This window comes from Scaptodrosophila lebanonensis, unplaced genomic scaffold (genome assembly GCF_003285725.1).
Source record: "Scaptodrosophila lebanonensis strain 11010-0011.00,11010-0021.00 unplaced genomic scaffold, SlebRS2 tig00000001-arrow-pilon, whole genome shotgun sequence".
NCBI lineage: Eukaryota > Metazoa > Arthropoda > Insecta > Diptera > Drosophilidae > Scaptodrosophila > Scaptodrosophila lebanonensis.
This window is the reverse complement of record NW_022060529.1, coordinates 29,151,514-29,178,619: the sequence shown is the minus strand read 5'-3', so window position 1 is coordinate 29,178,619 and position 27,106 is coordinate 29,151,514. Positions and strand designations below refer to the sequence as shown.

The following is a 27,106-nucleotide window of genomic DNA, read 5'->3' as shown; positions in this document are numbered from 1 at the left end:
TTTTATCTTTGATATATACATGCGGCAGTGGGCTCTCAATAGCATTTCTTATCAGTTCAAAGGCATAACGCTCAATTATGTGCTCAGTGTTTAATAAATGCCCATCGAAAACGGTTATAATTGCGCGACAATATGTTTTGAATTTATCGTATGAAAACTGATTTATACATCTAGAAAACGCATTCCTTACACGTATTAGAAACAAGTTTTCAAGTGAGTAAAATTGGTTACTTAGGTAAACCAGAAATAGTTAGGCGTGTTAGCTAAAGATAAAGGTTAAAATACTTGGATTATGCGCAATTTTTTCCAAATGTATCGATATAATTCTAATCAAATGGATGATTTTGATTTTTATTATACTTATACGCTTGTGATAACGTCAAAAAGGCTGCACTTGTCTTTACCGTTATATATGTACGTATGTATGTAATATATTCATACAAATGTATGTATGTATATGCTATGTACGATTATGGACGACAGCCTAGCTGTTGGAACCATTAATACTGCCTTATTAAATTGTATTAGGGGCTTTTTTTGAGATTTTAAGTTGTATTGCTCCTATTGTGTCAGAAATTATATACATTTTTTTCCAATTACTTCTTTTCGCATTCACCTTATCAGCGGGCCTTATTATATTGGAGATAACGCTGTAGTACCCGCCTTTGTAATCGCGTTAAATTGCTGTTATTGACTTATTTTTGTACGGTAGGTACATGGTTGGTAGCGCTGTGATTTGCTTAACTGAAACTCAATGCAATTTGTACAGACATGTCGGTTTATATGGTGTTGCCTTTTCCGCTACTTTCACAAAAAGATAAGAGTCATTTATGTATCAATACAGAAATGAAGCAGTTTTATTTATTTTTAAATGCTTTTTGTCTGCTTTGGACTGTGCATCCAAAGCTCAGTGCAAATGTAATAATGAGTCAAATTTAATCTATATATATATGTAAATATGTACATACATACATATATACAATGTGGTACAATTGTCTCCCAAGGAGGCGTGGTAGACCCCACATGTTAAGCAATTTTTATATCGAGAACAGCAATTCGCAATTGTATAGTTGCCCTTGACTCACTGAAGCAGACTGAGCTGCATAACTTTAATATTGAGGCACGTGGCTATACTTCCTCAACTCTTCTTTTTCGTTCTCTATAATTTCCTTTTCACATTTAGGCTAAGGCTAAAACCATGATTTCAGCAAAGTCAGTGTAATTCGTTAGGCACCTTACGAACTTTTGTTGTACTTTCTTCACATACATTAATATTATACTCTGTACATGATATGTATAGAAGAATATTAGGTTTGCGGGAGCTGAAAAATGTAACAGGCAGAAGGAGGCTTGGCAGACCCCACAAAGTATATATATTCTTGATCAGCATAACGAGACGAGTCGATCTAGCCCTGCCTGTCTGAACCTGAACCTGTCCGTATGAACACCTGGATCTCAGAGACTATAAGAGATAGAGACACCAAATTTTGCACAAAGATGCCTTATGTGTGTATTCTACACAAGTTTGTTTGATTTTTTTGATTTTCCACCCCACTTTCCCCCTATGGGGGTTTTCCCGATTTTCCATTCGTATAATCGCCTATATCTCGGAGACTATAAGACCTAGGAACACCAAATTTTAGTCCAAGATGCCTTATGTGAATACGCAGAAAATGTATATTTTGGAATTTCCCTCCCTCCCCCCTCTCCCCCGCAAATCGTAACTCCCGTATTTCTTGGAATTTGGTTATTATGTGTCGGTATGCCAAGTTTCACTATGATAGACCGATTTAACAAGAAGTTATAGCCATAAATATATTTGCTGCTGCAGCGCTGCCCGCGGCTGTTGTTGATGCTGGTGCTTTGGTTGACTGCACACATGTTTACACAGACACGAATAGATGCGCATAGGCATACATACACTCACACAGACGCAATTGCTATGTAAATGTGCAATTATACACCCTTTACATGAGTTCGAATACCGAGAAAGGTAAAATCGATCAAAAAAATTTTTTTTTAAGTTTCTTAATTTTTTTTATTTTCTATAATTATTGTAAACATATGTACAGAGTATTTCAAAGTCGGGTCACCCGACTTTAGCTTTTTTACTTGTTAAATGAATTGCCTTTGTTCTTGAATTTAACTATTATACTTCTACAGGCAATCACACATAGTAGTGGCCTCGAAAGCTTCTAAGAAAGCTTCCTCCATAAAATTTTCTGCAATTTTCCCCGCAGTCTCATCACGAGCTGCAGATTGTGCGTCAGTTTCTGCTCTGCCTCAGCCCCCGGCTCTTACTGTTATAGCTCCCAGAAGACAAGTTTTTGTATCAAGATTATCTTCCGATACCACTTGTGAATCTATAGCAACCTATATTGGCAGTAAATCGACGGCTAGTGTATTCATTTCGAAGTTCAGTTTTGCTGAGCCCCGTGAAATAGCCTCGTTTCAAATAAGTGTTCCGCCTGAGGCTTTTCAATTATTTGTGACCAAAAATTTTGGCCTCCACATATGATTGTTCATGAGTTTAGGCAGAAAAAACGAGTTTCGTCACTGCCTGTTGATTTACAGTCTAGTACTCTTTCTTCGAAACCAACGTCAAGTACGGCTTTAAAAAACTAGACTCGCGACCTTTTTCGATTAATATTCTGTATCAGAATGTTAGTGGTCTTTTGTCCAAGCTCGGGAATTTATTTCTGAGCAGTTTTTCTTTTTATTCTAATATTATTGCGTTTTCAGAAACGTGGTTAAATCCTACGATCTGATAATGAAATTTTATCAGATGACTTTTGTATTTTTCGTCATGATCGTCCGAGTCGTCGAGGCGGAGGGGTACTGATTGCAGTCAAATCCAACCTTCGGTCGGAAATCATTGATGGTGATGTGCCAAATGATGTTGAATTTGTTGCTGTTAAAGTAACTTTGCCGTCTTTTGCTCTTTACATCACTTGCTCGTATATACCTCCCTCTTCCGATATTCAAGTTTATATGCAACATATAACTTGTATTAAAGCAATTTCCACTCATCTCCGTGACAGAGATGCGTTTGTTGTGCTAGGTGATTTTAATTTGCCTAACATAGAATGGTCATTTTTCAATGAGTCCAATTTTTTGGTGCCCTCAGCAGAGCATGAATTTTTGGATCTTTCTTTGTTTCAAATTAATCCTATACCTAATCACCTCAGCAAAATGCTTGATCTCGTCTATGTCACTGACCCTAGTAGCGCTGTAGTCTCTAGGTCTTTACCCCTGTCAGTGCCTGAAGATACTTACCACCCTACATTTTCAAATCACACCTTTATTCCTACATTTATAGTAATTCTAACAAAACACGTCGTTGCTTTCGCAAAGGAAATTTTTCTTTGCTTAACGAACTTATTTTAGCAACTAATTGCTCCTTTTTGTATAGTGCGGTTGATATCAACATAGCCGTCAAGTTTTTCTTTGACACTATTAATGGTCTTTTTGATGTCTGTATCCCAAATAGTGTCATATCGTCTGCGTCATCAAAACCTCCTTGGTTTTCACCAAGACTTTCAAACTTAAAAAATGTTAAATCTTGATGCTTTAAAAAGTATAAGCAGTCAGGCCTATCTCTTGACTTCTATAAATACTCTATAGCGAAATCGAATTTTGTTCTTCTTAATTCACGATGTTATAATAATTACCTTGCCCGATGCAAGATGCAATTTGCACAGGACCCTAAACAATTCTATAAGTTCGTTAATTCTAAACGTAAAACTGCTTCTCTACCTTCATCATTTTTCCTTGGTGACAAAAAAGCCAGCAACGATTCTGAAGCTGCTGGCTTGTTTGCCAACTTCTTCCAGTCTATTTATTCCTCTGTCTCTATTAGTAGTACCTCTTATCCTTATAGCATTTCATCTTTCCACACTATTTACGCTCCCATAATTACTGATAGCTGTCTACTTTCTGCTATCAAATCTTTAAAATCTGCATACTGTCCTGAAGCAGACAACATTCCTAGTTGTGTTCTCAATGAGTGTTCTAGTTCCCTATTACAGCCATTACTTAAAATCTTTATCTGTCACATGGTTCCTCAATCTTTTCAACTATTTGTAGAGAATCTTTTATTATTCCTGTTCATAAAAAGGGTGGTAAGTTTGATATTTCAAACTACAGAGGAATTGCAAAGTTGTCTGCCATACCGAAATTATTTGATAAAATAGTTTGCAGCACTTTACAGCACCTCTGTAAATCTGTCATATCTCCAGCTCAACATGGTTGCATAAAGAGACGGTCTACTACGACCAATTTGAGAGAATTTACTTCCTTAGTAAATGAAGCATTTACTCTAAAAATGCAGACTGATGTCGCTTACACTGACTTCAGTAAAGCATTTGACTCTGTGAACCATGATCTTCTGCTCTTTAAGCTAAGTCGTATAGGATTTCCCTCCGCTTTTTTGTGTTGGATTTCGTCTTACCTAAAAGACAGATCCCAACGGATCTTGCTTAGGTCGCACATTTCTAAGCCTGTGTTTGCATCATCAGGTGTGCCTCAAGGTAGCCATCTTGGTCCCTTACTTTTTGCATTATTTATCAATGACCTCCCCGCTACCTTGTCACACTCTCATATTCTTATGTATGCTGATGATGTGAAACTTGTTCTGACTTATAAAGACCCTTCTCATTTTCATCGCCTGCAGGATGATCTGAACTGCATGCAATCTTGGTGCTTAGCTAACCACTTGCACCTCAATTGCTCTAAATGTAAGTTCATGACATTTCACCGACCTTTGCCCCATTTAGTCACGTATACGATTGACAATGTGCCATTGCAACGTATATCGACTGTTGAAGACCTTGGGGTTCTTTCTGATTCCAACTTGAACTTTAACCTTCCCATATCTAGTATTGTCAATAAGGCCAAGGGATTACTTGGATTCATTAAACGTTGGTCCAAGGAATTTAATGACCCTTATACCACTAAGCTTCTTTACACTGCTCTAGTACGCCCTGTGCTTGAATACTGCTCTTATCCTCATCAGCAAAGATACGAGCCGACACGCCAAATAATAAAATTGCCGAACTGACTGCCTTTATAAAATGTTCCGTGTTTAAATACAATGTGTGGATAAAATAAACAAACTAAGGGAAAGCATCAACTTCTACTATAACATACTCCTTCCGATTTTTTTATACCTTATACTCGTAGGGTACCCTATCCTATATTAGGTTTGTGCAAAGTATATAACAGTCAGAAGGAAGCATCTCCGACCCCATGAAGTACATACATACAAGGTCGTACAACAAATTTTGCCATATAAAGTCGACCACACGTTCATTATTATGGTGCACTATTTCGCCTTAAAATGGAACTCAGTTGGATTTGTTGACGTTTTTTCATTGACCATGTGCAAAAATTATTATTTTAATTATAATTTGTTGCCCCCCTTATGGTAAAAGCTGCGTACGCCCTTAAGTACATATACATACATACATACAAGTATATATTATCAATCAGTATGTCGAGAGAAATCGATCTAGATATGTGGTTCAGTTTAGATGAACGCCTGGATTTCGCAAACAGCAGAGTCCACATTAACAAAACTTGGTATATAGACGCTCCTAGTTCTTAAGCTACGCGGGTTTATTTTATTTTGATTTTCCCTCCCCTCACTACAGAATTTTGCCAATACTGTCTACATTTTTAGTCCTACATAAATCAAACTTTGCACATAAATACACAAATATCTGCATTTGTTTTAGATTTCATTCAAATCACTTGTCATCACTCAATTTGCCACTAATGTCAATGTGTTTTGTATGTCACGGTATTTCTACCTTGCACTTCTTCCTAAACATTTCCTGATGATTTTGATACGTTACATGTAATACCGTTTTCTGCAAATCTATGTACATACTTGAATATTTTCTTAAGCTAATACTTGTAGTAATTTATTACGGACCATCTATGTTATATGCTCTCGGTACCACTGGCAAGCAATTATTTCTACCATTTTTATACTCTGTACATGAAATGTACAAGAGTATATTAGGTTTGCGGGAGCTGAAAAATGTAACAGGCAGAAGGAGGCGTGGCAGACCCCACAAAGTATATATATTCTTGATCAGCGTGACAAGACGAGTCGATCTAGCCCTGTCTGTCTGTCTGTCTGTCCGTCCGTATGAACACCTGGATCTCAGAGACTATAAGAGATAGAGACACCAAATTTTGCACGAAGATGCGTTATGTGTGTATTCTATACGAGTTTGTTTTATTTTTTTGATTTTCCCTCCCACTTCCCCCCTATGGGGGTTTTCCCGATTTTCCATTCGTATAATCGCCTATATCTCGCAGACCATAAGACCTAGGAACACCAAATTTTAGTCCAAGGTGCCTTGTGTGAATACGCAGAAAATGTATATTTTGGAATTTCCCTCCCTCCCCCCTCTCCCCCGCAAATCGTAACTCCCGTAATTCTTGGAATTTCGAACTAAAATTTTGCAAATACCCCCAGTTAGTAATTATGTGTCCGTATGCCAAGTTTCACTATGATAGACCAATTTACCAAGAAGTTATAGCCATAAATATATTTGCTGCTGCAGTGCTGCTCAAGCGCTGCCCGCGGCTGTTGTTGATGTTGCTGTTTGGTTGACTGCGAAAATGCTTACACAGACACGAATAGATGCGCATAGGCATACATACACTCACACAGACGCAATTGCTATGTAAATGTGCAATTATACACCTTTTACGTGAGTTCGAATACCGAGAGAGGTAAAATCGATCCAATTTTTTTTTTATTCGTTTTTTTTTTATTTTCTATGATTATTGTAAACATATGTACAGAGTATTTCAAAGTCGGGACACCCGACTTTAGCTTTTTTACTTGTTTTTATTTTTCTGTGATTTACCCAAATTTTTTGTGTTCGTTTGCTTTTGCCTTGTCCTTACTTAGCTCGTTATTATGCAATTTAGAAATAATGACAGACAAATCTGGATCTTACTGTTGTTCAGAAATGAGCCATTATCAGTCAGCTCGACCATGTGCACGTATTTCTTAGAGATCTTATCAACGGCTTTAGATTCAGGTGGGATGCGATTTTGCCAAAAAACACAACGATGATCCTTTTTATATTCGACTCTAAGGTCGAACATTTGTAAATATACCACACTCGTGTTCTGGTTTCCAAGTAAAGCTATCATTCTGGAGGTAAGATACCACTTAGTGGTTTCATTTGCTCTGAAAATTGTACGTTCAATTGAATCTGCATGTATGGGCACTCATAGCCCTAACGCTAAATTTTGTTGTAGATGTTGTTATAGGGCTTTTAAAATTTCGTGCCCCCTGGTGTAAACATTAGCTCTTAACAGCTCCTTCATTAGGTCTCTCATTAGCGCTAAGTCTGTATTCCAATATATTCTATTATAGGAAATCTGTGATAACCTTAAATTCATATGTGCCCATGTGCCAGCAGTGGATTATGTTGTTGCTGTTTTATTGGAATGAACACACACACACACTATTTGAACTGTGTATAAACATTCCTTTCTTGTTATAGCCTGTACCCAAAGGGTAAAAGGCTATACTAGTTTTATGCGAATGTATGTAATAGGCAGAAGGAGGCTTCGCAGACCCTACAATGTATATATATTCTTGATCAGCATGACAAGATGTGCGTTTGTCCGTCCGTCTGTATGAACGCAAGGATCTCAGAAAGTATAAGAGCTAGAAATACCAAATTTGTTATCTAGATTATCCTAAGTCCGAGAAAGGACGAGCTTGTATTTTTTTTCTGATGCACTCCCCCACACTCCCGCTATTTGTGTTTCTTCCATATTTGGAATTTTTAACTCAAATTTGCCAAATACATCCAGTTTATGGATATCTGTCCGTATGCCATCATGATAGGTCAATTCTGAAGGAAGTTATAGCCGTAGACATTATTTTTGCCGGGACTCTGCCATCAGCTGCTGTTGTTGCTGCTTTGGTTCAACTTTGTGCTGCATACATCCACGCATATAAACACGCCGAGACACGATTCTGATGTAAATGTATGCTGTTGAAACTGTGCATGAACATGTCTCCACTTTTGCATATATGTATTGAATAATTTATATATTTAATTTAATTAAAAAAGTACATATACATACATACATACAAGTATATATTATCAATCAGTATGTCGAGAGAAATCGATCTAGATATGTGGTTCAGTTTAGATGAACGCCTGGATTTCGCAAACAGCAGAGTCCACATTAACAAAACTTGGTATATAGACGCTCCTAGTTCTTAAGCTACACGGGTTTATTTTATTTTGATTTTCCCTCCCCTCACTACAGAATTTTGCCAATACTGTCTACATTTTTAGTCCTACATAAATCAAACTTTGCACATAAATACACAAATATCTGCATTTGTTTTAGATTTCATTCAAATCACTTGTCATCACTCAATTTGCCACTAATGTCAATGTGTTTTGTATGTCACGGTATTTCTACCTTGCACTTCTTCCTAAACATTTCCTGATGATTTTGATACGTTACATGTAATACCGTTTTCTGCAAATCTATGTACATACTTGAATATTTTCTTAAGCTAATACTTGTAGTAATTTATTACGGACCATCTATGTTATATGCTCTCGGTACCACTGGCAAGCAATTATTTCTACCATTTTTATACTCTGTACATGAAATGTACAAGAGTATATTAGGTTTGCGGGAGCTGAAAAATGTAACAGGCAGAAGGAGGCGTGGCAGACCCCACAAAGTATATATATTCTTGATCAGCGTGACAAGACGAGTCGATCTAGCCCTGTCTGTCTGTCTGTCTGTCCGTCCGTATGAACACCTGGATCTCAGAGACTATAAGAGATAGAGACACCAAATTTTGCACGAAGATGCGTTATGTGTGTATTCTATACGAGTTTGTTTTATTTTTTTGATTTTCCCTCCCACTTCCCCCCTATGGGGGTTTTCCCGATTTTCCATTCGTATAATCGCCTATATCTCGCAGACCATAAGACCTAGGAACACCAAATTTTAGTCCAAGGTGCCTTGTGTGAATACGCAGAAAATGTATATTTTGGAATTTCCCTCCCTCCCCCCTCTCCCCCGCAAATCGTAACTCCCGTAATTCTTGGAATTTCGAACTAAAATTTTGCAAATACCCCCAGTTAGTAATTATGTGTCCGTATGCCAAGTTTCACTATGATAGACCAATTTACCAAGAAGTTATAGCCATAAATATATTTGCTGCTGCAGTGCTGCTCAAGCGCTGCCCGCGGCTGTTGTTGATGTTGCTGTTTGGTTGACTGCGAAAATGCTTACACAGACACGAATAGATGCGCATAGGCATACATACACTCACACAGACGCAATTGCTATGTAAATGTGCAATTATACACCTTTTACGTGAGTTCGAATACCGAGAGAGGTAAAATCGATCCAATTTTTTTTTTATTCGTTTTTTTTTTATTTTCTATGATTATTGTAAACATATGTACAGAGTATTTCAAAGTCGGGACACCCGACTTTAGCTTTTTTACTTGTTTTTATTTTTCTGTGATTTACCCAAATTTTTTGTGTTCGTTTGCTTTTGCCTTGTCCTTACTTAGCTCGTTATTATGCAATTTAGAAATAATGACAGACAAATCTGGATCTTACTGTTGTTCAGCAATGAGCCATTATCAGTCAGCTCGACCATGTGCACGTATTTCTTAGAGATCTTATCAACGGCTTTAGATTCAGGTGGGATGCGATTTTGCCAAAAAACACAACGATGATCCTTTTTATATTCGACTCTAAGGTCGAACATTTGTAAATATACCACACTCGTGTTCTGGTTTCCAAGTAAAGCTATCATTCTGGAGGTAAGATACCACTTAGTGGTTTCATTTGCTCTGAAAATTGTACGTTCAATTGAATCTGCATGTATGGGCACTCATAGCCCTAACGCTAAATTTTGTTGTAGATGTTGTTATAGGGCTTTTAAAATTTCGTGCCCCCTGGTGTAAACATTAGCTCTTAACAGCTCCTTCATTAGGTCTCTCATTAGCGCTAAGTCTGTATTCCAATATATTCTATTATAGGAAATCTGTGATAACCTTAAATTCATATGTGCCCATGTGCCAGCAGTGGATTATGTTGTTGCTGTTTTATTGGAATGAACACACACACACTATTTGAACTGTGTATAAACATTCCTTTCTTGTTATAGCCTGTACCCAAAGGGTAAAAGGCTATACTAGTTTTATGCGAATGTATGTAATAGGCAGAAGGAGGCTTCGCAGACCCTACAATGTATATATATTCTTGATCAGCATGACAAGATGTGCGTTTGTCCGTCCGTCTGTATGAACGCAAGGATCTCAGAAAGTATAAGAGCTAGAAATACCAAATTTGTTATCTAGATTATCCTAAGTCCGAGAAAGGACGAGCTTGTATTTTTTTTCTGATGCACTCCCCCACACTCCCGCTATTTGTGTTTCTTCCATATTTGGAATTTTTAACTCAAATTTGCCAAATACATCCAGTTTATGGATATCTGTCCGTATGCCATCATGATAGGTCAATTCTGAAGGAAGTTATAGCCGTAGACATTATTTTTGCCGGGACTCTGCCATCAGCTGCTGTTGTTGCTGCTTTGGTTCAACTTTGTGCTGCATACATCCACGCATATAAACACGCCGAGACACGATTCTGATGTAAATGTATGCTGTTGAAACTGTGCATGAACATGTCTCCACTTTTGCATATATGTATTGAATAATTTATATATTTAATTTAATTAACTTTTTTTTTTAAATTAATTAAACAATTTATTTCCATTTTTTTTTTTTGTGGGATGTACAAGAAATTTAACAGTTGAGATCGCTCGGCATTAGTATTCCTTTCTTGTTTTTCATTAAAATAGCATGTGGGCATTTGTGTTGTTGTTTAAGGAGTGTTTTGGGAACTCAAGTGATTTTTGTAGGTTTAAGTCTGTATGTTTCATTTGGTGTGTTCATAAGGACTGACGCGAGACATGTGCTTTAAAATATGTTGTTCGTTAATGAATGCAAAATATTGCTTCTTAAGATGAGGATGATATACTATAGAAACAAGCTCAATACTGAGAATATTCGTCTAGTTGATCAGCTCCCCAGAAGGTAAGTGAGGTAAAAGGCTATACTATGTAGTTTTGTGCGCATGTATGTAACACACAGAAGGAGGCGTGGCAGACCCCACAAAGTATATATGTTCTTGATCAGGGTGACAAGCCGAGTCGATATAGCCATATCCGTCTGTATGAGCGCAAGGATCTCAGAAGGTACAAGAACTAGAATGACCAAACTTGGTATCCAGGTTCCCCTGAGCCCTAGGCAGGTCAAGTTTGGTTTTTTATTTTGATACACCCCCCAGTCCCCCGCAATTCGTGTTTATTTATAACTTCCGTTATTCTTGGAATTTTGCAGTTTTTGCTAGTTACATCCAGTTAGGGCTTATGTGTCCGTGTGCCAAGTTTCATCATGATAGGTCAATTCTGAAGAAAGTTATAGCCATAAATAAAATCGCTGCTCATGCGCTGCCTGAGGCTCTGTCGGCAGCGCTGCCCGCAGCTGTTGTTGTTGTTGCTGCTTTGGTTCAACCTTGTGCTGCATACATACACGCATATAAACACGCATAGGCACGTGATGTATATGCTGTTAAAACTGAACATAAACATGTCTTCTCATTTTATTATTATTATTATTATTATTATTATTATTATTATTATTATTATTATTATTATTATTATTATTATTATTATTATTATTATTATTATTATTATTATTATTATTATTATTATTATTATTATTATATTATTATTATTATTATATTATCATATTGCAAATTATGAGTTACTTAAATTAATTAAGCTATAGCAGCGGGGACCTTAAGCTTATTGGGGTGTAATAATTCTTTACATTTGTTTGATTTTAGCTTAGGTCTAAGGATGTAAAAATATTGATTATATTAGCGTGTATATTTTCGTGGCCTTAAGGAACGCTATTGTTTGTTGGATGTTGGTAGGTGCTGTTATCTCTTTTATTGATGGGTTAAGGTATTTGGATCTTTCTATTTGAAATAGGGCGCAATCAAGTAGGATGTGGTTTAGAGTAAGGAGAATTTTGCAGTGTGGACAGGTTGGTGGAGCAGTTTTGTTTAGTATGAAGTTGTGTGTCAGATTTGTGTGGCCTAGTCGGAGTATCATCTAGTCGGGGCGTGTTTTGATATGGAATGTTGTCGATTCTATTTTTGCTAGGATTAACCGTTTTGTAGTATGTATATTGATGTATATTGATCGCTGTATATTGATAAATTGTCTTTAATGTGTTTACGTATGTCAGATACGTTTAGATTTCGCTCATAAATGAGAGGGTATTTAAAGGCATTTTTGGCCGTTTGGTCCGCTGTTTCATTGCCAGCAATCTGGCAGGGTCCAGGGACCCAGACTAGATGTATTTTGTCGCCTTTTGTTGCTGTAATATTTCTGATTGTTTCGGCATCGAAATTTTGGTTAGTGGTGTTTTGTATCGCTTTGAGTGAGATGGAGTCTGTGCATATAACAAATTTCCCTTTCTGTTTTGCTGCGTATTTACAAGCTGCGAGTATGGCAGCTATTTCGCCAGGCGACTTGGAGCCATCGGAGTACAGGAATCTTCTGTCCGCCATAGTTCCTTTGAGTTCACAGAACTTTTGTTGGTAGACTATTGCTGGAGTGTCGTTTTTAAGGTTCGAGTGGAGGGAAGTGTTTATTATTTTATTTTGAAATGACCATAGGGGTTTAGGTTCTTTCGGGGTTTTAAATGGTGATATTTCTATATGTAGTTCATTGTAATAATGTATAGTGTCTATTAAGGAATAAGGTATTTTGGGTCGCCTCTTAGCTTTTTTTATTTGTTGGTAAATACTCTCTATTGGTGAGTTTTTGGCATTCATAATGGTCTTGAAATTTTTTTGTTTTGCATGAATAATTCTTATTTCTATGGGTAGTATGTTAGTCTCATATAATATGTTGTTGATTGGAGTAGTTCGATATGCGCCTATTGCTAAACGCAATGCCGAGTGATGTATTGTTTTGAGGCTGTTGATGATAGATTTGGGTGCATTACCGTATAGGTGTAAGCCAAAGTCTATTTTTGAGAGGATGATTGAGTTAATTGCTTGAATCAGTGTTGGACTTGATGCTAGATAAGCATTTTATAATGTTGTCTCTTTGACAGTTGCAATTTAAGATTTTCTATGTGCTGGTCCCATTTATAGTTCTTTGTGAATGTTAGCCCAAGTATTTTGATTGAGGTCATGTTTAGCAAGGAGAATGAGTTGGATTGAAGTTGGAAGTTGCAATTCTTTTTACGACAGATGTGGAGGTGTTTGTATTTGGCTATGGAAAGTGATGATCCAGAATAGTTGCACCATTGTAGTATGTCGCACAGAATGTTGTCGATATTAAGAGAGTGTTGTGTTCTGTGGATTTTTTTAATTATTGTGTAGTCATCTGCGTAAGCTGAAAAGTCTAGTCGTTTGTGTTTGGCTATTGTTTTATTTAGTTTGTTATATGCAATGGCGAAAAGTATGACTGATCCTTGGGGGATCCTTGTGGGATTCCGTTTTCTAGTGGTTTTTGTGTAGAGTGAAATTGGTTGGCTTGAACTATTATTTTTCTGTTGGAGAGAAAGTTAACTACATATTTTAAAACTTTTGGTCCTATTTTCCAGTTGATGAGTTCGTCGATGATTGTCGAACGCCTTAGCAAAATCTAAAGATATTATGGACAGGTGTGATTTTGTTGAGAGGGATGATGTGATCTGGTGGTCTAACATTGCTAGAGCATCGAACACGGATTTCCCCTTTCGAAATCCCATTGGATGGGTGTCGAGTAGTTTGCTGTTCGTGGCTAGCCACCATAGCCGGTTTGCAACTATTTTATCCAGTAGTTTTGCTATGCAAGAGTTAAGCGATATTGGGCAATAGGAGGTAACTAGAGTTTTGTCTGTATTTGGTTTCTGTATAGGGATGATGTTGCTTAGTTTGAATTGTTGTGGTATGTGGCCGTCAATTATATTGTTAAATAGGTTAAAGAGGCGTCTTTCTAGGTTAGGGGACAAATTTTTTAACGTTGGGTAACTAATGCGGTCTATGCCTGGTGTCTTTCCTTTAAGTTGGTTTAAAACGGGGTTTTTAGTTCGAGGATAGTGATGTCCTTTTCCAGGTTCATAGTTGAAGGAGGTTGAATATATGGTAAGTTGGTGCTTACTTGTTCTTTGTGCTGTCGGAATAATGTGGAGAAGTTACTATCTGAGGCTGAAGTGGACCAGTAGTTACAAAGAGTGTTGGCTATATCGGCAAACAATCCCCAGCTTCGATGCCAACTGTTAAAATCTCCTGTTATAATAAGTGGCTGTGGGAGGCTGCCATACATATTTCGAATGGTTTATTTGGGGGTATGTAAGACGAGACTATAGTAAATTTGATTTTAGAGTGTATTGTTACTGCTACGTTGTCAAATTCTAGAGTATTTAAATTTACTTGTTGTTGTTGTATGGAGATGTGTACTAGTAGTGCCACTCCTCCATATCCGTTTGTGGCTGTGTTCTCGTGATATAATGAGTAATTGATTGGGATGGGTATGTTTTGAACAGTGTTGTAGGGATATTATTTTGGGACAGTGTGTTTTAATTAGGATTTGTAGGTGGCTGTAGTTGTTTACATAACCGTTTAGGTTCCACTGGAGAATTTTTAGCATATTATAATGTAAAGTTTATATATTTTTGATTAGAGGGGTTACGAGTTGTTTTTATGTTTATGCTCGTTTTTGTCTTTCGATTTAAGGGGTTTGGCAAGGGTGTTTAGTTTGTTGCTCTAAATCCTGAGCTTGATGTCTTCAGTGAGTTGGGTAGAAAGTGGTTTGGCTTCTTCCTTGGATGGGGTGATGTCCATGATGGTATCAAAGGGATCGTCGTACGTGATGATGTGTCTAGCTGGCGTTGGCTTGATAAGGTTTTGGTTTTGTGCCTTGTTATGGTTGTATTGTATTTGATTTGTGCTCTGTCTCAGTGATGTAGGTGTATTAGTTGAGGATGGTGTAGTGTTTTGTGGTCTTGCCGTTTGTATTACTGCTGGTTCTGCTACTATTTTCGAGTATAATGTGGTTTGGTGAGCATGTCGGTTGTGGTACGTTTTGAGTGCAGTTTTATAGTCGACTTTTTCAATTGTTTTGATCGTTGTAATTTCTTTCTGTTTGATAAAAGTGGGGCAAGATTTATCCATGGGGCTATGGTTATTTTGTGTGTCGTACTTGCAGTTGATGCAGTATTTCTCTATATTGCAAATTGCGTTTTCAGAGGTGTGGTGCTCTTCTGAACAATTGGTGCATGCTGTGGGGCTTTTACAAGTGGTGGTGGGGTGTCCAAATTTAAGGCAATTGCGGCATACTAGTTTTGTGCGCATGTATGTAACACACAGAAGGAGGCGTGGCAGACCCCACAAAGTATATATATTCTTGATCAGGATGAGAAGACGAGTCGATATAGCTATGTCCGTCTGTCTGTATGAGCGCAAGGATCTCAGTAAGTACAAGAGCTAGGATAACCAAAATTGGTATCAAGGTTCCTATAAGCCCTAGACAGAACGAGTTTGTTTATTTTTTCTGATACACCCCCCCACTCCCCCGCAATTCGTATTTTTTCTTATAACTTCCGTAATTCTCGGAATTTAAAAATTTTGGTAGGTACATCCAGTTAGTACTAATGTGTCCGTGTGCCAAATTTCATCATGATAGGTCAATTCTGAAGAAAGTTATAGCCATAAGTAAAATCGCTGCTCATGCGCTGCCTGCAGCTCTGTCGGCAGCGCTGCCCGCAGCTGTTGTTGTTGTTGCTTTGGTTCAACTTTGTGCTGCATACATACACGCATATAAACACGCATAGGTACGTGATGTAAATGTATGCTGTTTAAACTGAACATAAACATGTATTCTAATTTAATTTAATTAATTATTTTTATTAATTAATTCATTCATTTTTTTAATAATTTAATTTTTTTTAATTTTTTTTTTTTTTTAATTTTTATACCCTGTACCCAAAGGGTACAAGGGTATATTAGTTTTGTGCGAGAGCACATGGAACACACAGAAGGAGGCTTGGTAGACCCCACAAAGTATATATATTCTTGATCAGCATGACAAGCCGAGTCGATATAGCCATGTCCGTCTGTCCGTCTGTCTGTATGAACGGAAGGATCTCCGAAAGTATAAGAGCTAGAATAACCAAACTTGGTATACAGATTCTCCTGAGACCGAGAAAGGACGAGTTTGTTCATTTTTTCTGATCCACCCCCCCACTCCCCCCCTATTAACGATTTTCTATAACTCCCGTAATTCTTGGAATGAACTTGAACTAAAATTTGGTAGTCACATTAGGTTAGTGATTATATATCCGTATACCAAGTTTCATTATGATAGAATGATCGGAAAAAAAGTTATAGCCATATAACCACGCCCAATGCACTCATACATACATATGTACAAGTACACAAACACGCATAGACACTATTCTGATGCAAAGGTAAATGTATGCCTGCATGGAATATTTCATATTTAATTTAGTTAATTAATTAAATTAATTTAGTTAATTAATTTTATTAAATTAATTAATTAATTTAATTACTTTTTTGTGGGGTGGTACAGGGTATTTAAGAGTTGAGCCTGCTCGACTTTAGCATTCCTTTCTTGTTCCTTTTTGTGGAGAGTACAGGCTATTTTACTGTCGGGCTTGCTCGACTGTAGCGTTCTATCTTGTTTTTTTTTGGCTTTTTATAGATTACTGATAAGCACTTTTTGCACTTGCAAACAGTCGGTAGTCGCACGTCTTTACTTCTCGAAGCTAAGATTGGTACTGTCTTCTAATTTAATTTAATTAATTAATTAATAAATTCCATTTTTTGTAATAATTCAATTTTTTTAATTTTCCTTTTTTTTTGTGGAGAGTACAGGCTATTTTACTGTCGGGCTTGCTCGACTGTAGAACGCTACTCTTGTTGTAATTATTCTTGGTGCCTAAATTATTCAGGGTTTCCGATGGAAAAATTGGAATTTAAAAAAACATCACGTCAACACAGCATAACCCAAACGGTCACAGCTAAGAAGCTAACATTTAAACTGAAGTATTCCTTCATATTCAGAGGGATAATTTAATTTTTGATGATTACATTTTTTGCATTTAATTAATAAAATTTTGTAAAATAATTTTTAAGTTTTGCTTTGGAACAGGATCCGCCCGACTCTAGCATTCCATTCCAGTTTAATAATTGTTTTTGTTGTTGTGTGGTCATTCCATACAGGGTATTTAGAAGTCGTTCCTCGACTGTAACTTTCCTTTCTTCTTTTATTTAATTTTATTAAAAATTTATTCCAAAAGTATTTTATAAAATTAAAAAAATGCTTTTTACAGAGGCTTTTAACGTTGGGTCTGCTCGACTTCAATATTCCTTTCTTGTTTACGGCCCTTTTAAACGCTTGCCCAATATGACCCCAACATGTACATCGCACACTTAAGCAGGTGGTTCTATGGCCTTATTATTCTTATGTATGTGATCTTGGCACAGTTAGTGAGGAGTGACGACCAAATTGGAGGTGAGTTGTTTCATAATTATTCATATTTGAACAATTGACCTTAAGCTGTTAACATAGATGACCAAATAATTGTTGTGGCTACGGCATATACTCTGAGTTTTACCCTTAAAGATGAACAAACATACCAATTCGACAAGATTTTGTGTCGCAATCGAAATGGAAACGACATAATAGCCAACGAGCAGAATGTTTGGTAGGATAATAAGGATTTATAATTTATCAATTATTACCAATTTAATTACATAAATTCACATGCAGCGATAATTTGGATCCCTGCTCCACCTACACATCTATAATAACTCTAACTAGAGAGGGCGTACTGCTGCCGGACAAGAGCATAGAATCAAAAACGGAGTACAAAGGTAAGTGCTTTTATTAATGTTAAACTTTAAGCTAATACTTGGCTGTGCGTTCACAGAGCCCACCACTGAAATCACTTCAGTAGAGTGCACAGAAAATAGTATTACACTAAAATGGCAGACAACCGATGGCATGTGCATTGAGTACTTTGGGATCTCAGCTACATCTTCTGATAACTCATATTCTACGCAGCAACTAAGAGATAGTCCCTACACCTATACCTTTGAAAATCTGAATTCCTGTCAGAACTTTGACCTTAATATTAAAACAACAGACGTACTAAGTGTTGTAGTGGGCAACGACTCAAAAGCTGCAACAACAAAGTATTCCGAGCCGGGAGATTTAACATTGAGTATTTCGAACCAGAGCAATGGAGACACTCGTATTACCTGGCCCGATGTGCAGCATAAAACTTGTATAAATATATACAAATTTGTGTGGAGGCGGGACAACTGCGATGAAGGCACAACGACATTAGTGCCTCTTAGATATAGAAAAACAGACGACACCGGAAATACTATAGTGCCTAACGTACCTAATGAGAGTACTGGTAGGTGATGATACTTCGGCCATTTTATCTTATTAAGTTACTTTTACTTTCTCTGAAGTTGAGTGCGAATGGATGGAGACTTCGCAGGATGGCAGCCTAAAGCAGTTTACGCTGATGAATTTACAAGGCTGCGAGCTACATACATTTGAGGTATTTATAAATGATAATCAGACGGCCAAATCATCAGAGAGCTTTATATCGGCAGAAAAAAGTAAGTGATATGGATAATAATAGTCATATACTATTTGGATGACAAATGACTGTCGGTTAATCAACTAATATAATTTGGATACTCTTTATCTTTCCCAAATGGGCTTTAAATAAAAAGTTAACTTTTTCCCACCATACCATTTTTTATGTTTCCAAAGGGAATTACCAAAGTTGGTATGGAATCCCCTAAGCCCTAGGTAGATAAAGTATATTAATTTTTCCCGATGCACCCCCCAATCCTCCGCTATTAATGGTTTAATTTGATTTGATTTGATTAACTACCGTTATTGCTCAAAATTGGCAAATACCTGCAGTTAGTGATGATGTGTTCGTATACCAAGTTTTATTATAATAGGTCAATTTAAAAGGAAGTTATAGCCATAAATGTAAAATGTACAGAGTATTTCAAAGTCGGAGCACCCGGCTTAAGCTTCTCCACTTGTTTTTATTTAATTTATTCAATTAATTTAATTTTTAAAAATTAATTTTGAAAACTTTTTGAATTTTTTTTTTTTTGGGAGTGGGTACAGGATATTTAAGACTCTAGCATTCCTCCCTTGTTTAATATTGTAGCATTATTTGTTCAAAGATATTTATAAAATCATTGATTCATTGAATAATTTGTACAAGATCATTTCTATAATTATTATTATTCATATTATTATAATTATGAGTTTATGGAATTATTTGAATATGCTAAAAAATCAATAGATTAACCCAGTTATTTTGTGATGCAAATCACCTTGTGCGTGGTGTCTAAGTAGAGTTATGGAGTTAAGGCCATTTGGATTTCGTACAACTGCCTGAAATAGGCTCTAAGAGACATAACGCACACATAATTTTGGTGCGTTAAGTCCTCGGGCGTTATGTCATGTGACCTGAAAATAAGCTTTAATGCACCGTTCTGCAGATACAGGTACAGGGTATTCAGTTGGGCTGGTACGAGATTATTATTATCCCTGTACCTAAAGGGTATGGAATATTTTATATTTATATCCTTCATTTCTCAAGGATTTTTGAAACAAAATAATGCAAATTGAAAATGTCTCTAGTAACTTTCTTGGACTCTTTTCTGGTACCTCCTTTATCCCACCATAAGCAATGTCCACGTCTTCTGCCAGATCTCTAATGCTAAATTTGCGGTTTTCGATCACCTTTTCTTTCAATTTATTAATGTTTTCATCAGTTTTTGATGTCGACGGCTAGGCCACTAGGTTCATCATCTCACGATCTCTTCTGAAGCGTTCATGCCACTCGTAAGCGGCCGTTTTTATACTCTGTACATGAAATGTACAAGAGTATATTAGGTTTGCGGGAGGTGAAAAATGTAACAGGCCGAAGGAGTATATACAATAATAAATAGTATATATATTCTTGATCAGGATGACGAGACGAGTCGATCTAGCCCTGTCTGTCTGTCTGTATGCGTTATGTGTGTACGCTGTGCAAGTTTGTTTTACTTTCTGGATTTTCCCCCCAACTTCCCTCCTATGGAGGTTTTCCCGATTTTCCGGAGACCATATAACCTAGGGACATCAAATTTTAGTCCAAGATGCCTTATGTGAATACGCAGAAAATGTGTATTTTGGAATTTCCCTCCCTCCCCCCTCTCCCTCACTTAACTCCCGCAATTCTTGGAATTACGAACTCAAATTTTGCAAATACCATCAGTTAGTGAGATATGTGTCTGTAGTTTCACTATGATAGACAAGAAGCTATAGCCATAAATATATTTGCTGCCTAAGCGCTGCCCGTAGCTGTTGTTGATGCTGGTGCTTTGGTTGACTGCAAACATGTTTACACAGACACGTATAGACGCGCATGGACATTCATACACTCAAATAGACGCAATTGCTTTGTATATGTGCAATTATACACTCTTTACGTGAGTTCGAATACCAAGAGAGGTAAAATCGATAAACATTTTTTTTTTATTTTTCTTAATTTATAATTATATATAAACATATGTATTTCAAAGTCGGGACACCCTAATATTTATTTGTTCTAAGAGTGCCCTTGTCGAATTAGTTTCCCAATATTTCTAAGGCTTTCCTATTCAATTTTAATGCAAAATTTAATACAAACTGTAACAACTCAAATTCGTCAAATCCATTTTAAATATACTCAAGACGTCATAACTATTACAAATGTCAATCAATGGCGATAAAATTTGGTAGGAATGTTAATGATAGATGTGGCAACGCATCAAAAAGATAAAACTCAAATCAGTTTACTGATTTTGATCAAAGTAGTACGGTGTCTTTAGCATGCTGAGAAAAGTTAAAATATGGCTTCGTTCTATAATGACTGAATCTCGGCAAAATGCTAATTAATTACTATATACATATATGTTTTCAAGGATTATGTTTTTTAAGCGGACACAGATAGTTAGATGCCGAATAAAAGTCGGAATTACAAGGTGCTTTCCAAAGTATACAGGACTTTTTGAATCTAACGCCCCCTGGTGGCGCTATCTATATGTCGACTGGTGCGTTAGAATCTGCTATCTTTATCGATTGTCCAGTGAGAATTTCATGACATTTCAAAGTGGTCGTGAGGACATAAATGACGATCAACATGTGGGCCAATCAAAATTCGTGATCCGAAAATTCCATCGAAACTGTGCGTGAATTCATCAAAAATCAGCCGAAATCATCATTGAAATTGATGGAAATGGAATTGAACATCTCCAAAACATCGATTTATCGCATTTTCACCGAACATTTGGGCTTACGAAAGGTGTGTGCACGGTTTGTTCCATACAAATTGACTGACGACCAAAAATTGCTCAGACGATCGACGCTTGTGACCGATTATTTGACCAAAAATCACATTTTAACTATTAACCACTCGCCGTATTTTCGGAAAAATGCATTTGATCATAAAAGGAAAGCGTTATTCAAAAGGCTTGCACCGGCATACCGGCGGCCATACCGGCCAATGAGCTAAAACACTCGTTCGACATTCTTTTGGATCGTGCAAAAAGCTGTATTGAAGCAAAAGGAAACTATTTTGAATTAAATAAATTGATTTTGCCGAAAAAACCATTTGTTCTGTTTTTTTTTTTTTAAAGTTTATTTTGGAAAACACCTTGTAGAAGAGTTTATCGTGGAAGAGTCTTCTAAAAACTAAAGAAAATTAATAATTTAAGTTCACATATCTTAATGTGCGTATATGAATTAGCTAATTAATAACAAGAGAGAAGACTACAGTCGAGCAAGCCCTACAGGTAAATACCCTGTACCCGCAAACTTCCGACACTGAGTTATAGCAAAAGAAAAATGAAGAAGATCGAACTGGAGGCTGCAGTTTGTGGGCGTAGTACTGGAGTGATATTGTTTCGTTAATAACTTTTCTTAGAATTGACCGATTTGGATGAAATGCAAAACAAAAGTAGATACATAATTATGCAAAGTTTGGTAGCTTTCGAAATGTGGACAGTAGTGACAAAATTCTGTATCGGAGAGGAAAAATAAAAAAAAATAAACTTGTATAGACTGGGGACTAGGAGCGTCTAAATACCAAGTTTTGTTAACACACGCGCAGCTGTTTCCAAAATCCGGGCGCTTATCCAGACAGACGGACAGACGGACGGATATTTCTGGATTGATATCTCTCGTCATGCTCATCAAGAATATATACTTTGCACAAACCTAATATTCCCTTTTTACGCTTCGGGTACAGGGTGTAAAAAGAAGCGTACCCCCTTGCCTGTATTCAATGGTAGGCGCAATAGTTATCCAAAAAGCATATGACCATATCATAACTTTTTAAGCTTTATAAAAACTTAAAACGTTTATTAGCTCCTAGCGCCATAACAAATCCTACAAACATAATAGCAGCGACAGAGCTATTTTGGCAATGGGAGGAGCCCAGTTCTAATGCGAAATGTGTGGCAAATTATAAGGTAAATCTGACTGGGCCCGCACAACGTTTGCAGTTTAACACCACTCAAAAGCTAGCCAACGACCTATTTGTGGTGTTTGAAGATTTAGATCCTTGCGGATCGTATGAAATTCAAATTGTTCCAATTTCTTTAAATGGAACCAATGGGCCGAGCTATCAGAACACCGTTGTCCTTAATGAGGACCGTAAGTATTAAACGCTTAGAAAATGGTCTTATTTATGTTTGTATCTGTATTTGTATCTGTAAATAGAACCTTCAGAAATATGGAATGCATTTTGGATAAGTGAACCGTTATCCATAGAGCTACATTGGGATACACCAAAGTATGGCGATCTCTGCATCGATAGTTATCGTACAGTCGGCTGGCTAGATGAAAACATAACTGTCGACGCATTGAGCAGGACAACTAAAGAGAACACGGTTCTCTTCGACACAGGTCTTAGTTCGTGTCAATCATACACAATACAAATAATACCGTACACGGTGCAGAAACTGGATGGTTTGCCAATACAAATGGAGATAGAAACAAAAGCGGCCATTGTAGACTCAAAAAAGATCGACTTGCAGCTGGTGAGCCGAAGCTCGCACGGCTTGAAGCTGAATGCACGTAATCAGGACAACGACAACAGTTGCCAAACATATTTTGCATACTTTAATTGCTCCACTTTGACGAATGTTCCATATAAAACCGCTGAGAGATACGTTGAGAGTCATACGCAAAGTTTAGGCTTCCAAGCCACTCTAGGACCTCTTTCTCCAGATGTAGCTTACACCTGCGATGTCATTCTGCACAATATGGCTGGTGCATCAAAATCTAAACGAATATTAGATCAACGTACCCAAGGCTATTGTAAGTATGATGATGGTTAAGCTGTTATAAATATCATGAATTCGTACAGTTCCAGAGAAGCCTCAAAATTTGGAAGTACTCAACAGAACCAGTAACAGCCTTTATTTTCGTTGGAGAGAACCTATTTACTCAAATGGTCAAATAAGGTTTTACATTGTGTATCTAATGCTTTATAAGCCCGCCTACTTTGTGCCTTCTAATTGTCCAATAATCGATGGTAAAATGAAGGATCCGATACCATTAAACAACTTAGAGACATCTTTTGATTCATTATTTCCGGCCATTGAATATAGTATGCAGGTAGCAGCGCAGAATGATTACGGTTTGGGACAATATACAGCGCCTCTGATTGCTGAGACTTTGCCTGGAGGTTATATTAATTAAAAACCCTATAGCTGAATGATAAATAATTCAAAAATTCATTCACAGTGTCCGATCCAGTTTCGGACCTAAACATTACCATAAGTGGACCCAATCCCTATAGCAACGCATATAGTGCTAATGCCACTGTGTTTTGGAATATGCCCTGTAAATCAAACGGTGTAATAGAAGCGTTTCAGGTCAAGTTTCGGGGGGAACGAAACTCCAGCCAACCGACTTACTTTATGCGTTCGGTGCCACCTGATACAAGTGGTGGTGGTCGCATGTCCTATACGGAAACAATGCTGCAGCCGGAATATAATTATACGGTCAGTGTTGCAGTTAAAACACTTGATGTGGATGAGCTGAGTGAAGGCGAATATAAAACTTTTGAAGCACCAGCGGGCAGTGAGTATAAAACAAATAAAAAAGCTAAAATCGGGTGTCCCGAATTTGAAATACTCTGTACATATGTTTAGAATTATAACAGAAATTAAAAAAATTAAGAAAATTAAAAAAAAATTTGATCGATTTTACCTCTCTCGGTATTCGAACTCACGTAAAGTGTGTATAATTTCACATTTACAAAGCGTGAGCATGTTTGCAGTCAACCAAAGCACCAGCATCAACAACAGCTGCGGACAGCGCTTGGGCAGCAAATATATGGCTATAACTTCCTATTAAATCGGTCTATCGTAGTGAAACTTGGCCAACGGACACACAATCACTAACTCGGGCTACTTTGAGTTCGAAATTCCAGGAATTACGGGAATTACAGAAAATCACGATTTGCGTGGGGGGTAGAGGGGTATCCCAAAAAACACATTTTCTGCGTATTCACATAAGGCATCTTGGACTTTAACTGACTGCACACATGTTTACACAGACACGAATAGATGCGCATAGGCATACATACACTCGCATAGACGCAATTGCTTTGTATATGTGCAATTATACACCCTTTGCGTGAGTTCGAATACCGAGAGAAGTAAAATAGATTCAATTTTTTTTTTAAATTTTCTTAATTTTTTTATTTTCTATAATTATTGTAAACATATGTACAGAGTATTTAAAAGTCAGGACACCCGACTTAAGTTTTTTTTACTTTTTTTTTAGAATACTGTACTCTACGTTTCAGTATATAACGGATATATGTGTTTTCATGTAATTGTCTTTTTTGCATTATTAGTACCAGCGCGTTTAAGTGAGGATGTAATTGGCCATATGCGTGTCAATGCTTATGAAACAAATCATCCGACAAGCTCCGCTATTGTTCGTCTACCAATTGATATAATGAGCTCTGATGCGGGTACAATCAAGTATATTGCCTTGTTGCTATCGCAAAAGAGTTGTGCCAGCGTAATGGATCTACAAAACGACACACTGGACTCCAACCAAAATTGGCCCCCAGTTAGGCCATGGGAAGCGGCTGACCAAGACGGAGACTGCATCTGCCAGTATCAAACGACGCCGGTGCGTTGGGAACCGAATATTAGCACTGCCGGTTCGCAAGAAATAACGTATACCATTGGTATTGGGAAGTGTCCTGATGAGTCTGAACCTTTTTGCAATGGGCCCCTTAAAGCGGACACGGAGTACCATTTGGTAGTGCGGTTGTTTACTAAATCTGGCTACAACGATGCGGCGTTGCTTGAGTTCAAAACAGATGCAGCCATCAAGGTTACGTTAATACTAGTAAGCGTGTGCTGTTGCCTCCTATTGGCTTTTGTGGTAGGGCTGCTAGTACTTTGGGTGCGAAAACGGATTGCTTGGTACGTTCTTAAACAACATAAAAGATATTTAATTAAAACTCTGACATGCAGGCACCGCGACTCAGGCCAAGGCATAGAAGATCCTTTTGGAAATGTTACACCCAAAAATTTTGCTATATTCTATAATGAAGTGTCAAAGCCGGAAAAATTGGCACGCGAATTTAAGGAGATAACAGTAGTCGCTCAGCTCAGTTATGCCGCTTCTGAATTGGGATGTCATAAGAATCGCTATGCAGATATTTATCCATGTGAGTTAATTCATTTAGATAACATTAAAGTATAAGCTAATGCATTGATTATTAGATGACAAGAATAGGGTGATACTGGATATTGATTCTGAGTGTTCGGGGTCCGACTACATCAATGCCTCCTTTATAGATGTAGGTTATTAAATCAACATTATATATTTCCGTTCTTAAAATGAATTTTACATTATAGGGACATACACGCAAAAAGGAATATATTGCTACGCAAGGGCCAAAGCCAGAGACAATCATGGACTTTTGGAGAATGATACTGCAATATAATGTGAGGGTTATTGTCCAAGTCACTCAATTTCGCGAGGGTAACTCAGTAAGTAAGGTAAATTAGATTTGACTGCATATCTTGATATTGATATTTTTAGATTAAATGCCACGAATACTTTCCATACACCATGCGTGGTCTAAACGTGAGAGTTAAGTCAAAAGAATCCTTTGAGCTTTATGAACGCACTGAACTTTCTGTGGTGCATGACCTTTACGGGCTTAAACAGAAAGTGATTCACTTCTACTTTAAGAAATGGCCTGATCATGGATGCCCGGAAAATCCTTTGCATCTGATTACCTTTCTACGCAAAGTAAAGGCAGAAAAACGTCCTAACTACTCACCAATTGTTGTGCACTGCAGTGCAGGCGTGGGTCGTACTGGAACTTTTATTGGTCTAGACCTAATTATGCAGCGGCTGAAAAGTGAATCGAAAATAAATATTTTCGAAACCGTCAAGAAACTGAGATTTCAACGCATGAAAATGGTGCAAACACAACAGCAGTATACTTTTCTATATTCTTGCACGTTCGAGCTGGTTAAACACAAAATTCCTCGCATTGCTCTTAAATCAGAAGGCCGCGCTAAGCATACAATAACCCCAATCACAGGAAAGAAGGTTAGTTTTCCTGACTCGGATGCATTAAATAATATTGTACCGGACCCATCTGATGCCGAACCAGGGAAGACTTTTGAACGCAGTGAAATGGAGGCTAATGCACCACCACCATTGCCTTTTTCCTCACCATTTGCCGGCATCCGGAAGGGTAATGCTCCGGAATCGTTACATCATCCCAAACACACCAAAGATGGCTAAAAGACTATTAACCATTTTTTTTTTTCGGTGAAAACAACAAAAGCTTGGTGCTGGGAATTTAAAATATTTCGTAAATGTTACATTTTCGATTTGATATATGCATATACATATATTATACATTCAAAA

The 27,106-nt window shown here is 37.2% G+C and overlaps 1 protein-coding gene across 1 annotated transcript; it reads left to right on the top strand.

Moving 5' to 3' along the window:
* The first annotated feature begins 133 nt into the window (after window positions 1-133).
* LOC115624383 (tyrosine-protein phosphatase 10D) lies at window positions 134-27,106 on the top strand. The gene is made up of 15 exons (XM_030519094.1): window positions 134-213; window positions 17,448-17,629; window positions 17,687-17,822; window positions 17,888-17,991; window positions 18,048-18,539; window positions 18,598-18,750; window positions 22,553-22,840; window positions 22,907-23,506; window positions 23,556-23,876; window positions 23,936-24,274; window positions 25,056-25,638; window positions 25,690-25,886; window positions 25,942-26,018; window positions 26,077-26,211; window positions 26,264-27,106. The coding sequence occupies exons 2-15, from the start codon at window positions 17,533-17,535 to the stop codon at window positions 26,978-26,980; spliced, it is 4,239 nt and encodes a 1,412-aa protein (XP_030374954.1). The 5' UTR covers window positions 134-213; window positions 17,448-17,532; the 3' UTR covers window positions 26,981-27,106.

What these genes read in the sequence shown, in the direction of transcription:
- LOC115624383 (XM_030519094.1), top strand. Translation starts at nt 17,533, where the DNA reads ATGTACATCGCACACTTAAGCAGGTGGTTCTATGGCCTTATTATTCTT. An exon ending in GTGCGAAAACGGATTGCTTG is followed by an intron (nt 25,639 to 25,689) that starts GTACGTTCTTAA and finishes TCTGACATGCAG; the next exon opens with GCACCGCGACTCAGGCCAAG. An exon ending in CTATGCAGATATTTATCCAT is followed by an intron (nt 25,887 to 25,941) that starts GTGAGTTAATTC and finishes ATTGATTATTAG; the next exon opens with ATGACAAGAATAGGGTGATA.